General features: G+C 45.7%; 1 protein-coding gene across 1 annotated transcript in view; it reads right to left on the minus strand.

Annotated features, from left to right (window-relative positions):
- MOCOS (molybdenum cofactor sulfurase) overlaps positions 1-13870 on the minus strand; it is a 64675-nt gene that overhangs the window by 49834 nt on the left and 971 nt on the right. The window contains exons 2-4 of the mRNA XM_032152494.2: positions 6640-6729; positions 3276-3342; positions 1710-2351 (exon numbers count right to left, since the gene is read on the minus strand). Coding sequence (XP_032008385.1) covers positions 1710-2351; positions 3276-3342; positions 6640-6729 — 799 coding nt within the window. The remainder of the gene's footprint in view (positions 1-1709; positions 2352-3275; positions 3343-6639; positions 6730-13870) is intronic.

The following is a 13870-nucleotide window of genomic DNA, read 5'->3' on the forward strand; positions in this document are numbered from 1 at the left end:
GATCCCCCCAAGCCCATCCGTGCCCTGGCCCCCAGTGAGCTGCCCCACTTCTCCTGGCCTTCAGGTGCCCTTATTGGCCAAATTAAATTTGAGGTGTTGATTTGTTCTGCCTGTAACTTACATTATGTTATGTCTGTCATTCTTTTCTCATTTGGTTCTGTTACATGGTAAATTATGACACTTGGAGTCAAAAGGTTTTACATGAGCATTCCTGTTTTAGAAGCCCCCCAACTATGGGCAAGTCCTAAATAAAAGAGACATCAAATAGCCTCCTAACATTGATCCCTACCATTCTGATACTTCACCTATGTTAGCTCTAAAAGGACAATATTATCATTTCTCTCTCTTTTTTTTTTTTCTTCTTTTTTTTGAGATGGAGTCTTGCTCTGTCACCCAGGCTAGAGTGTAGTGGGCATGATCTTGACTCACTGCAACCTCCGCCTCCTGGGCTCAAGCAATTCTCCTGCCTCAACCTCTTGAGCAGTTGGGATTACAAGCACCCACCACCATGCTCAGCTAATTTTTGTGTTTTTAGTAGAGACGGGGTTTCACCATGTTGGGCAGGCTGGTCTCGAACTCCTGACCTCATGATCCGCCCACCTTGGCCTCCCAAAGTGCTGGGATTACAGGCGTGAGCCACCACACCCAACCCAATATTATCATTTCTACTTTACAGAAAAAACATGAGGTGCAGAGAACAAGTCACATGTCCCCTTGCTGGTGTGCAGTGGAGTGGGGACTCATTCCCCAGTGGTCCAGCCTGAGGCCTACACAGCTAACACTGACTCTATTGTCAAGGCCATGGCCCTACTTGCAGGACCCTTGAGTCTGTGTGGGGTCTGTGGGGGATCTAAAGCCCTTCCCAACTATGTGCCAAGCCTTCTCTGGACCCTGTAGGTGATTAGTTGCCTACCCAACCCTGTGTCCCCACTGTTGACCCAGCAGAACCCTGGATCAGCCACCATTTTCAGCCTTGACACACTCGACCTTACAAGTCCCAGCTGTCACCATCTGAAAGATTCCTGAGCATAACCCACACCACCTGCCCTTGCAGCCTGGGGATGAGGTATATGCCAACAACCCAGGCAGAGGCCTCTGGCATTTGAGGGCAAGTGACAACCTGCACCCAGACTCCCTCTGTAACTCACTCACAGTGGGGCTCATAGAGGTTGCTGCTAACACTGCCTCACAAGTCTGGGGGCCTCTGCTTTAACTGATTCCTCCTGCTAACTAGGTGCCAGGCTGAGCTGATCCTAGCTCCTGGAGAACCAGCTATGCTGTCAATGTGTGGGCAGACTTGTTCCAAACGGTGCCACCTTTTAAAGCCACTGGGTGCCACCTTTTAAGGCTACTGTTTCAACTGTTGCAACCTCTTGTCAGTGCTGAGGGCAAAGGCCTAGTAGCTCACCCTCCTTACCCCATGAGGGCCTTTTATCTCTCCTGTGTGCAGTTCTTATCTGCAGGCCCCAGTCGTCTCACAGCTCTGGAGAAGCCTCTCAAATGGGGGCAGAGTTCACTGAGCCACCTGTGTCACCTCCAGTCAACCTCTGCCTCCCAGATCTGAGCCCTGCCATCAGCCTGTCCCTGCCAGCAACCTGAATTCTGCTGACCCCCAAAGCCAGACCCACCTCTTGCATAATCCTCCAGGAGAAACAGGCCAGACCCTACCTTGCTGAACTCCTCTGACCCCTCCCCTGTGGCAAGGTTACCTTTGAGCTACCGACAGTCTCGGGATGTAGAAGTCTTCTCCTGCTAGGTACGCAGAGGCTGTGCCTCCTCCAAAGTAGGTCTTCCTCAGTAGAGGAGCCGCGTGATTATGGACCAGCAGAGCACCCAGGCCTGTAGGAAACCCGAAGATCTTATAGAAGGAGATGGGGACAAAGTCGGCCTGGTGAGCTGACAGGTCCAAAGGCGAGGTGCTCACATAGGAGGCTGCATCAAGCAGCACAAACCACTTCCCAGGCGTGCTCACAGGGCGCAACCGCCCAGACTTGACCTCTTTTATCCAGGACAGGGGGTATCTGACTCCAGAAAAGTTACTCTGAGCTGGGTAGCAGAAGAGATGCGGCAGCTGGCAGTCTGGGTCGCTGGCTGAAGCACCACGTTCCTCTGCAGACCACAGGTCCTCTGGCCTGACCGGGGTGGACATGACATTTATAGCCATGGTCACGTTCCTCATACCCACTACGGAGGTGTGGCTGTCGGTGAGATAACAGAAGTGACTCCCACTGCTCTCTGGGCCCTGGGACACCCACGGAAAGGCCTCTGCCACCAGTTTGAGAGCAGCCGTGCTCCCAGCAGTGAAGATCACAGTATAGTCCTCTGCAGTGGTGTGGAAGTGCGCCAGGATTCTGGAAGAAGAACAGCATCTCCACAACCCCTGGATCTCAGCCCCAGCACTGAATATTTTCAGGCTGTTTTATTTCTATTAACTATGACATCTCTACCTTAATGGATAGATAGGCTTTGCCACAGCTGTGAAATTAGGGCAAGGGCAATGGAAGCAATGGGAACGAGTTCCAGTTGGCAAAATCCTCTTACCTCCCAAATATCACTGGATATCTCCAATTGGATATGTATGACAAAAATCCACAATAAACTTAATCAGAGTTGATACTACTCTCTCTCCTTGGTGCTTTCTACTTAACTCTAACATAAGAAGATTTACATAGTAATCAACCTATTTACGTTGCTTTTAATTTTGGCAACCCTAATAGCAAAGCAGTATCACTTTCAAATTTGGAATAACTTGAAATTGTGTGATTGGAAATTGTGCTAATAATTTTAAGTACCATCTGGAAATTTTTTGCCAGATACTGTTATGTGTAGAAAGTATAGAGAGCTGTTTAACATACAAATACTAGTAAAAACGGGGAAAAGGGAAAAAAGACAGGAAGAAAACAAGATGCCTAATAAAACTTCTTATGAAAAGGAAAACCAGAGAAATAGTACTTTTCTTCTTTCTGAAAACAAGACCTAGGATCCTGGGTCACTCCCTGTCACTTTGGCACTGCAGAATCTCTGGAGCCACACAGAACAGCTGTGTGCACCTCAGAGCCACCTACCTGTGCGTCTCATCTGCCCCACACTGCATCTACTCACCCCTGCCTTTCTGAGCTCTGACTCTGATGTTTCTCAACATGCATGCATTGCCTTTTAGCCAACTGTGATCCTCCTGAAACCAACTCAGAACTTTAGTGGGATGCAGGCAAGTCCTAGGAAGGAAGTCTGTCTGCCTAGGTATGCCCAGTCAGGCAGGTGTCCCTGATGCTTACCTGTAGCGCACCTGCTCCACAGTGTCATGGGTGAGCTTGCTGCTGATGTTCTGGCTGTGAGGATTACCTGGCAGGTTACAAAGACAAGGCCACCAAGTCACTACTTAGGGTCTCTTCCTTTGTGTTCCTTCTGAATCCACTCCCTGTTTCTCAAAAAGCATAACATAAAACTACCATATCACCTACCAATTCCACTCCTAGGTTTCTACCCCTCAAAAATGAAAACATGTCTATACAGACTTGCATGTGAATGTTCATAGCTTTATTCAGAAAGTCAAATTCGGGAAGCAATATAAATGTCCATCAGTGGGTGAACAGATAAACAAAATATGCTACATCCATAAAATAAAAAGTGATTTGGTTTTTTGCTCTGTCTCGCTCTGTCACCCAGGATGGAGGGCAGTGGCATGATCATAGGTCACTGCAGCCTCAAACTCCTGGGCTCAAGTGATCCTCCCATCTCAGCCTCCTGAGTAACTGTGACTACAGGTGTGCACAACTACACCTGGGTAACTTTTTAAAATTACTTTTTGTAGAGATGAGGTCTCTCTGTGTTGCCCAGGCTGGTCTTGAACTCTTGGGTTCAAGCAATCTTCCTGCCTCAGCCTCCCCAAGTGCTAGGATTACAGGCATGAGCCACTGTGTCCAGCCAGGGAAGTTATTTGCCAATAAAGAGGAACAAACTACTGGCCATGGCATGAAAGAACTTCAAAAGCATGATAAATGAAATACTCCAGACACAAGAATATACATAATGCATGAATCAATTTACATTAAATGTCCAGCAAAAGAATTGTAGAGATACAGAAAGTAGTAGATTAGCAATTGTCTGGGGCTGAGGGCAGCAACAAGGATTAGCTGTAATGGGCATGAAGGATTTTTTCGGGGGAATGAAAACATCTGATTTATAGTGATGATTGCATCACTAGGTCAATTACTAAAAAATCATCATTGGACACCTAAAATAGATTTTTTTTTTAAGAGAGACAGAATCTTACTCTATCACCCAGGCTGGAGTACAGTGGCTGATCATAGCTCACTATAAGCTTGAATTCCTGGGTTCAAGGGCTCCTCCTGCCTCAGCCTCCTGAATAGCTAGCACAACAGGCGTGTGCCACCACACCTGGCTGATTTTTTAAATTTTTGTTTTTTGTAAAGATAGGCTCTTGCTATGTTGCCCAGGCTTGTCTTGAGCTCCTGGGCTCAAGCAATCCTCCTACCTTGGCCTCCCAAAGCACTGGGATTATAGGCCTGAGACACTGTACCCAGCTGGTAAATTTTATGATATAGTTAAAAAAAAAAAAATCTCCTTAGTAAAACCAAATGTGATCGGGAAGAGTATTTTAGAACTGGAAGTCAGCTCAGAAGCAGGCCAGTGCAAGAGTCTGTTCTTCATGTTCAGGACAGGTGGCTGTGGCTCTGTTTAACTCCAGAGAATGCAGTATACAGCCTCAGGAGGATGCCCTTTTCTCCAAGCATGAAGCAGAGCCATGAACGCCACTTAATCTAAGTCCTCACCTATTGCCCTGCAGATCCCACCACCACTACTGATACCATTCCCGCAGAAATAATTGATCCCAGCCTCCAAGTATGTGAAGGGGGCCACTGTGCTGCCCTTAGCCATCCACTCTCAAGGAGGAAGGCCCCCCTCCCAATTTCACTCTTCCTTTTAACTTCTAGTTTGGCTCACTTCCCGGTGTCCTCACAAAATGTGTCCCAGAGTATCATGACCTCCCTCAAACTTAACCCCCAGACAGGCCTTGGTAGGGCCTGACCTATAAGACCAGGCACCAGCATTTCTCAGGAGCTACATGTGCTCATTAACGCAGAATTTGCCCTTTAGTTTTAGATTTTTTTTTTCCTCCAAAATACACTGAAAGATTGCACTAGATTTCTGGCCACTGCAGCTACCGCATGTTCTGTTTCCACATTGCTAGTAACCTGTGGGACCTGGTAATTATCCTCATTGCCTTTTCTCTGCTTGGCTTTAGTGCTGCATCATTAGCACCACCTGCAATCTCAACTCTGCCATCTCTCAGGCTTTCCTGTAGTTATGGCTCTTGCAAAGGTCAAAGAAGGAGAATTACAAGACCCTTTGCAAATTGCAGATTAAAATCAAGATAAATCCCTCCTTGGCACCTTCCTAGAAGACTGTTCCCCAGATTTAAATATCTGCTGGCTGCCCAGAGCCAAAATCCAAACCCCTTAATGTGGCATAACAGAAGTATCCTGAATCGAGGCACTCTGGTGGAGGCTAAGGGCTTGGGCTCTGGAGCTAAACTGCCTGGAAACCCAGCTTCTAGCTCCCCCAAGCTCCAGTCCTTCCTGTGCAGCCTCAGGCTAGTTACTTGCCTTCTCTAGGGCGCCATTTCTTCACCTATAAAACAGGAGTGATACCAGAACATATACCTCTTGGGTTGTTGTGAGGCTGAAGAGAGAAAGCTCATAGCGAGTACCTGATAAATGTTATTTATCGTTATTCTCATCACAAATATTACAATTACTACTGCCACTATGATTTCAAATTCCCTTTCCAAAGTATGTGAGATCATTTTGTGCTGCTAATAAATGCCACTGATGACAATGCCATTGCTCCTAGAACAAAGATCAAGCATCTACAATGCCCTGCCCACTCTTCTCCCTTCCGTGTTCCTAGACTAGTTCCTGAAACCACTACAGGATCTTGGCTCGGGCTGTTACCCTGCCTGCTCACACTTCTCCCCCTCTTGTCTGAGTGGATTCCGGCTCATCCTCCAGCATCCACTCCACTCCAAAGGAAGCTTTCCCTGATATGCACAAGCCAATCTCACTGTCACTGCAGATACAGGCTGGCCTGGAACCAGGCACCTTTTGTCCATAGTCTTTCACACAGTTGGTAATCACATTTATTTGGAGTTCACTTAAGGTCTTGTCTTCCAGGACTAGATCACAGTGTCCAAGAAGAAAGGGATGTGTTTATTTTGCTCCCATTATAGCACTGTGTCCCACACATCGTAGTGGCTCAGTGAACAGTTATAGAGTGAATGACTGAATTAACAACCCTCCTGCCGCCCCACTCTCTGCACTGTACAGGGTCACTCACCACCACCAAACACAGCAACTTTGAATCTCTGTGCCTTCCTAACACTGGCCCCTTCTTCTGGTAGTAACCTGTGTGTCTGTCCCTGAGCCAGCTCCCTCCCTCCCGGCCACATGTTTACAGTACAGAATGACCCAGGGTGCTTGCCTGGCCCCTATCTTACATGGGGCTTATTCAGCTTTTTGTGGTCAGAACAGTCCTGGTCTATTAATCTAACATTTAATATGCATAGGTATATCAGCTGCATGTAGTTGACTAAAACCTGTTTCAGGCATTTTTCTTTACCATAAGTGTTTTCCATGAGATCACTAGTGAAGCTTTCGAGCTGGCTCTGGGAGAACAAGGTGGCACCCGCATGGTCAAGGTAGACAGTTCCTGAAAGAAAACAAAATAAAGCTGCAGGTTGTTTTTCATAGGTATTTCAGTCCTTTTACCTGAATCTGGTTTGTGTAAACCCAACCGATGCCATCTAATGCGTGTAGATGTAACACCAGGCCACTGACTTGAGCCCAGTGCCTCTTGATATGTGCCTCTTAATCCAAGTGTGGGCATGAGCAGTGGAAGGACTGCACTTCTAATGCTGAAGGACTTTTAAAGCCCTGAGACAGCCCTCCTGATTAATCAGCTCCCTTCACTCTTTTGTGAACCTGGAAGAGCATCCCACACAGAGAAGGCGCCCAGCAGACAATCGTGATGAATAATGGCAAAGCTGTTTCACATTGTCACTCACAACCTATTCTGGAGGTTCTGGGAGGATTCCCTGAGGGGAGAGCCCTGATCCTACTTTCCCACACTGCTCTGCACCCCTCAACACTAATGCAGCTGCAGAGCTTCCAAGAATACAAAGAATGCAAATGATCCTTCCAGCCTCTCTCAGAGAGAAATGCAAATTTAGATGAAAATGAGATACCGTGATTTATTGATCAGATTGGCAGAGATCAGTGGTTGGATTCCTCACTGTGTGAATGAAGCTGTGGCGAAACAAGCTCACTGGTACATGGCTGGTAGGAGGGTACACAGGTACACCTTCTTTATGCTCAGCAATTTGGCAACATCAGTTCACGCTTTAAAATGTACACACCATTTTGACCTAGCAATTCCACTTGCAGGAATTCATCTTACAAATACCCACACTTTTGTGGAATGACCTGAATATAAGGATATTCAATGAACTACTGCCTGCAATAGCAAAAGATTGGAAACAAATATCCATCAATGCGCTTTTTTTTTTTTTTTTTCCCGAGACGGAGTCTCGCTCTGTCACCCAGGCTGGAGTGCAGTGACGCGATCTCGGCTCACTGCAAGCTCCGCCTCCCGGGTTCACGCCATTCTCCTGCCTCAGCCTCTCCGAGTAGCTGGGACTACAGGCGCCCGCCACCACGCCCGGCTAATTTTTTGTATTTTTAGTAGAGACGGGGTTTCACCGTGGTCTCGATCTCTTGACCTCGTGATCCGCCCGCCTCGGCCTCCCAAAGTGCTGGGATTACAAGCGTGAGCCACCGCGCCCGGCCTGCGCTTTTAAAATAAAGAAACATCGTACACTAATAATAAGTACTGACATGAAACAAACTCTGAGATACACTTTCAAGTACATATAATATTAAGAGATCCATTCATTCACTTATCAAATATTTTGTTTCATGTAGAATGGGTTGTTTTATCACAGCTTTATTGAGATATAAAATCCACTCTCTTAAAGTATACAATTCAGTGGTTTTTAACATATTCATAAAATTACATAAATACCACCACTAATTTTAGAATATTTTCATTCATCCCCAAAAGAAATCTCATATCATTACCAATCACTCCCCAATGCCTCCAACCCCAGCCCTTGATAACCACTAATCTACTTTCTGCTTCTCTAGATTTGCCTGTTCTGAACATTTCATGTAAAAGGAACCATACATTATGTGGCCTTTAGTGTCTGACTTCTTTCACTTAGCATAATGTTTTCAAGGTACGTCCACATTTTAGCATGTATCAGAACTTCATTCCTTTTATGGCAGAATAGTATTCCATTGTATGAATATACCACATTTTATTTATCCATTCATCTACTGAGGAATATTTGGGTTGTTTCCACTTTTGTGTATTATAAATGATTGCTGCTATGAATACTGGTGTACAAGTTTTTGTGTGGATGTGTTTTCTCTCATTTGGTGGGTTGTACTTTCACTTTCTTGATGGTGTTCATTGAAACATACAAGTTCTAACTTTGATAAAATCAAATTTGTCTATTTTTGTTGTTGTTGCATTTTTGGTGTCATAAGAAATTATTGTCTAATCCAACAAGGTCCTAGTGATTTATGCTTATGTATTACTCTAAGAATATTATACTTTTAGCTGTTTCATATTTAGGTCTTTGATCCATTGAGTTAATTTTGAATGCAGTATGAGGTAGGGGTCCAAGTTCATTCTATTGCATGTTGATATCCAGTTGTCCCAATATCACTTATTGAAGAAGTTATTTCCCTCGTTGAGTAGTATTGGTATCTGTCGAAAATCAATTGGCCATAGACATATGGGTTTATTAAATTAAAATTCTATTTCCTTGTTCTATATGTTTATACTTATGCCAATATCACACTGTCTTCATTCTGTAACTTTGTAGTAAGTTTCGAAACTGGAAAGTGTGATTCCTCCAACTTTGATCTTCTTTTTCAAAATTGCTTTGCGGTCAGGTGCGGTGGCACACACTGTAATCCCAGCACTTGGGGAAGCCGAGGCGAGTGGATCATTTGAGGTCAGGAGTTCAAGACCAGCCTGGCCAACATGGTGAAACCCCATCTCTACTACAAATACAAAAATTAGCCAGGTGGTAATGGCGTGCGCCTGTAATCCAGCTACTTGGGAGGCTGAGGCAGGATAATCACTTGAGCCTGGGAGGCGGAGATTGCAGTGAGCTGAGATTGTGCCACTGTACTCCAGTCTTTGTGACAGAGTGAGACCCTGACTCAAAAAATAAAATAAAATGATTGCTTTGGCTATTCTGAGTCACTTGCATTTCTATATAAATTTTAGAATCAGCTTGTCAACTTCTGCAAAAAAGCAGCTGGGATTTTGATAGGAATTTCATTGAAGCTGTATATTAATTTGGGGATTATTGCCATGTTAACAATATTAAGTCTTCCAACCCATCAGTACAGGATATCTTTCCATTTATTTAGGTCTTCTTTAATTTCTCTCAATGATGTTTTACAATTTTCAGCGTATGTGATACTTCTTTTGATAAATTTTTTCTGTGTATTTTATTATTTTTGATGCCTTAGGAACTGTTTTTCTAATTTCATTTTCATAGTATCTATTGCCAATGTATAGAAATTGAACTGATGTTTGCATATTGATCTTGTGTCCTACCACTTGGCTAAATTTGTTTTTAAATTCCCATAGTTTTATGTGTGGATTCCTTGAAATTTTTTATACACAAAATTACATTATGGCAAGTAGAGATAGTTTTACTTCTTTCCAATCTGGATCCCTTCTACTTTGTTTTCTTGCCTAATTGTCCTGGCTAGAGCCTCCAGCACAATGTTGAATAGAAGTGGTGAGAGCAGGCACTTTTGTCTTGTTTCAAACTCAGGATGAAAGTTTTCAGTCTTTCACCACTAAGTATGACGTTAGCTGTGGGGGGGCGGGCGGGGGGGCGTTGCAGATAACCTTTATCAGTTGGTTAATTTTTCCTTCATTCCTAGTTTATTGAGTGTATTTGCATTCAAGAAATATTTACTGAGCACCTACTATGTGTCAGGCATTGTTCTAAGTGCTGGGGACACAGCAATGAACAAAATAGAAGCTAGCATGATAATGGCAGAGAAAGACCTTAAACAAACACAAACTATGTCAAGTGGTGAGACATATGGCTCGTGTATGTGTGTGTGTGTGTGTGTGTGTATGTGAGTGTGTGTGTGTGTGTGTGTGTGTGTGTGTGTGTGTGTGTGTGTGTGTTTTAAGTGTACTGGATACAGTGACTCGTATCTATAATCCCAGGATTTTGGGAGGCCAAGGCAGGAGGATTGCTTGAGGCCAGGAATCTGAGACCAGCATAAGCAACATAGTGAGACCCCATCTCTATAGAAATAAATAGCCAAGCATGGCGGTGCCCACCTGTAGTCCCAGCTACTTGGGAGGTGGAGGCAACAGGATAGCTTAAGCCCAAGAGGTCAAGGCAGCAGTGAGCTATGATCATGCCACTGCATTCCAGCCTGGGTGACAGAGCAAGTCCCTGTCTCAAAAAGTATGCACATGCACACGTAAATATGGACAACCACTGGAAAGATACACAAGACATGAGTGACAGCAACTGACTCTGAGGTGCCCACAGTGGCTGCAGCTGGCGTGAGAGGGAGGCTCCCTGGCAATTCTTCACCCTCCTTTGGCAACTTTTGAATCTGATACCATTAAATGTTGTATCAGTCCATTCTCACATTGCTTTAAAGAACTACCTGAGACTGGGTAGTTTATAAAGGAAAGAGGTTTAATTGACTCACAGTTGCACAGGCTGTATAGGAGGCATGGCTGGGGAGGCCTCAGGAAACTTTACAACCTTGGTGGAAGGTGAAGCAAGCACACCTTCATATGGTGACAGGAGAGACAGGAGAGACAGAGAGAGAGAGAGAAAGCGCTTGTGAAGGGGCAGGTGCTACACACTTTTTATCTTTTTTTCTTTTCCTTTTTTTTTGAGAGATAGGGTCTTGCTCTGCCACCCAGGCTAGAGTGCAGGAGCTCAATCTCGGCTCACTGCAACCTCCACCTCCCGGGTTCAGCCTCCCAAATAGCTGGGATTACAGGCATGTGCCACCACACTGGGCTAATTTTTTTATATTTTTAGTAGAGACTAGGTTTTGCCATGTTGGCCAGGCTGGCCTCCCTAAGTGCTGAGATTACAGGTATGAGCCACTGCACCTGGCCAAAGAAAGTTTTTTTTTTTTTTCGAGACAGGGTCTCATTCTGTTGCCAGGCTGGAGTGAAGTGGCGCAATCTGAGCTCACTGCAGCTCTAACTTCCCAGGCTCAAGCAATTCTCCCACCTCAGCCTCCTCAGTAGCTAGGACTTTAGGCATGAGCCACCATGCCTGCCTAATTTTTGTATGTTTTGTAGAGACGGGGTTTCACCATGTTGCCCAGGCTGGTCTTGAACTCCTGGGCTCAAGTGATCTGCCCACCTCAGCCTCCCAAGTGCTAGGATTACAGGCTTGAGCCACCATACCCAGTTTGTGCTACACACTTTAAACAACCAGATCTTGTGAGAATGCACTCTCATGAGAACTGCAAGGGAGAAATCCACCCCCTTGATCCAATCACCTCCTACCAGGTCCCTCCCCCAACATTGGGAATTACAATTCAACACGAGATTTAGGTGGGGACACGGAGCCAAACCATATCAAATGTATGAGCTAGTCCAAAAAGATACTTTTAGAACAATGTTCACTTTTACTAAAGATTCAGAAATACAAAGGTACCAAACCAAAAGAAAGGCGTTTGTTCACCCAGGCATCAAGGCCACAGATGAGACCTGGAAGCTGCTGGGGAGCATCTCACACTGTGGCACAGTCTTCTGCAGGGCCAAGTAGCTATCGGAGAAGAAGATGCTTTGGCTTTTGGTCCAATGGTTAATTTTGCAGGAAAAATAAAGGGTGGGAAAGCTGTGTTAAATCACGCATAGATGTGATGTTAGGAGAAAGTCAGGCAGCATAGGGGTTAATGGTACAAAATCCAAGTCAATCAACCCAGACTTGAATCCTGGCTCCACCAGTAGCCATTCGGGGCCCCTGTTCCTTCACCTGCAGATGGGACAAAGGTTAAATGAGCTGGTGTATGGCAGCACCCAGTCCAATGCTCGGGACACAGGTGTAGCTGTTATTAGAAACAGGTGAATGACCCCAAAGTTAAATGGCATCAGACCTTCTTCAGGAAAGAGAATTCCAGGGTCAGCTCTAGGTCATCCCCCTCCAGTTCTCATTCCAGCGTGGTAAGTGGTCATGATTCAGCACGAAGGCTTCCAGAGACCCTTGACACACATCGGTATATTTAATATGCTCTCTTCACAAAGGCAATGAAGTTCCCATCCAAATCGTTAGGTAACACATTTCAGCACTTAAAGCTTAAGTGTTTAATTATTCTGAGCTACCACTTAACCAGAGTAATTCTCAAATTGGCAGAAAAACTTCATGAGGGGAGAGGAGGAATGAGAAAGAGGTGATATTATTTTGGTTTGTTTTTTCCTTCCCTCTCTCTGGCTTGTTTCTAGGAGAAAAACAAGTGGACATGTTCCAAGACTCCCAGCAGTGGGAGGGGCATCAGATTAGTGCACAAATGTCTGCTTTAACTGTAATGTAGAGGAACAGGGAACTTGCATTAAATAAAAGATGCCCACAACACTACCAGACATACAGCAAGCAGTAACGAGTTCCGAGGGCCAGCCTGGCTGACACAGTCCAATTTTGCATTTGAGGGGAAAAGTACCGTTCTCTGAGGGACAAGAGTGAAACCAGGAGGGGACCAGAATATAGCTCTACTTTCCCAGGGTAGCACTGAGGGGAGAGGTTGGCCAATAGTGGGCGTGAGAGATCACAGCTGGAAGAGATTTAGGGGATTAAGGAGGTGTGGTGCTGACATAATTATTCAGGTAGCCTTGAAAAGTTGCTTCAAAGAATGGAGAGCCTCCCTCCCCAGCACATGTAGGCATTCATAGTACCCGTCTATTTCTGAGTGGTAGGAAATTTCCATGATTAATAGTTGAGAGAGAGAGAGAGAGAGAGAATATGAAAGAAGGGTGAGGAGCTGTCTCCAGCAGGTGACCCTGCGAGAGGGAAGGATGAGAAGTGAATAGAGAGGCTGGCAGAAGGCACCCCCATCTCCCTCCTGACTCTCCCTACTTAGGAAGCCAGAGGAGACACACAGGAGGAGGCTACAGTTCTCACAGCCCCCAAAGGGAAAACACAGTTACCCTCCACAACACCAGGAAGTGACCCAAAGCGCTGAAATCAGCTACCCGAGTAGTGAAACCTAAGTCATGGCTGCTGTTCTGCCCCCAGAAGGGGAGCAGTCACCAGTTGCTCATCGCGACAGAGCAGATGCACTCAAACCCCGGTGCCCTGTGCCAAGATGTGCCCACTTCACCTGCAGACCCTCCTTGACCGTCCGGCACGCGGCTCTGGGGCTTGAAGCCCTGCACCCAAAGTCCCTGGCAGAGGGATGAGTCACGACCTTGGGCCCCGGCAGCAGAGGGCTGGGTCGGCCAAGGCCAAATGGAGCTTGATTTGCAATTTCATCAGCCTGTTCCCTTCTGAGGAAAGGCACGATGTGATCTTGGTCTTCTTGTCTAATTCACAGGCTCGCCCTGTTCTTAAAGGTGAAATTGCACTGTTTGCTAATTCTTCTAGTCCCCCAGAGAACTGGAGCTCAGAGGGATTGTTCTGACGCTGCAAGAGTGAGGAAGATGAGGTTTCGAAAATCAAAGCTGAATACAGGATATCCCAGAGGAGTCTGCAGAGCGCAGCCTCGGCAGGCCCCGA

The sequence above is a fragment of the Hylobates moloch genome, unplaced genomic scaffold (genome assembly GCF_009828535.3).
Source record: "Hylobates moloch isolate HMO894 unplaced genomic scaffold, HMol_V3 SCAFFOLD_5, whole genome shotgun sequence".
Taxonomy (NCBI): Eukaryota; Metazoa; Chordata; class Mammalia; order Primates; family Hylobatidae; genus Hylobates; species Hylobates moloch.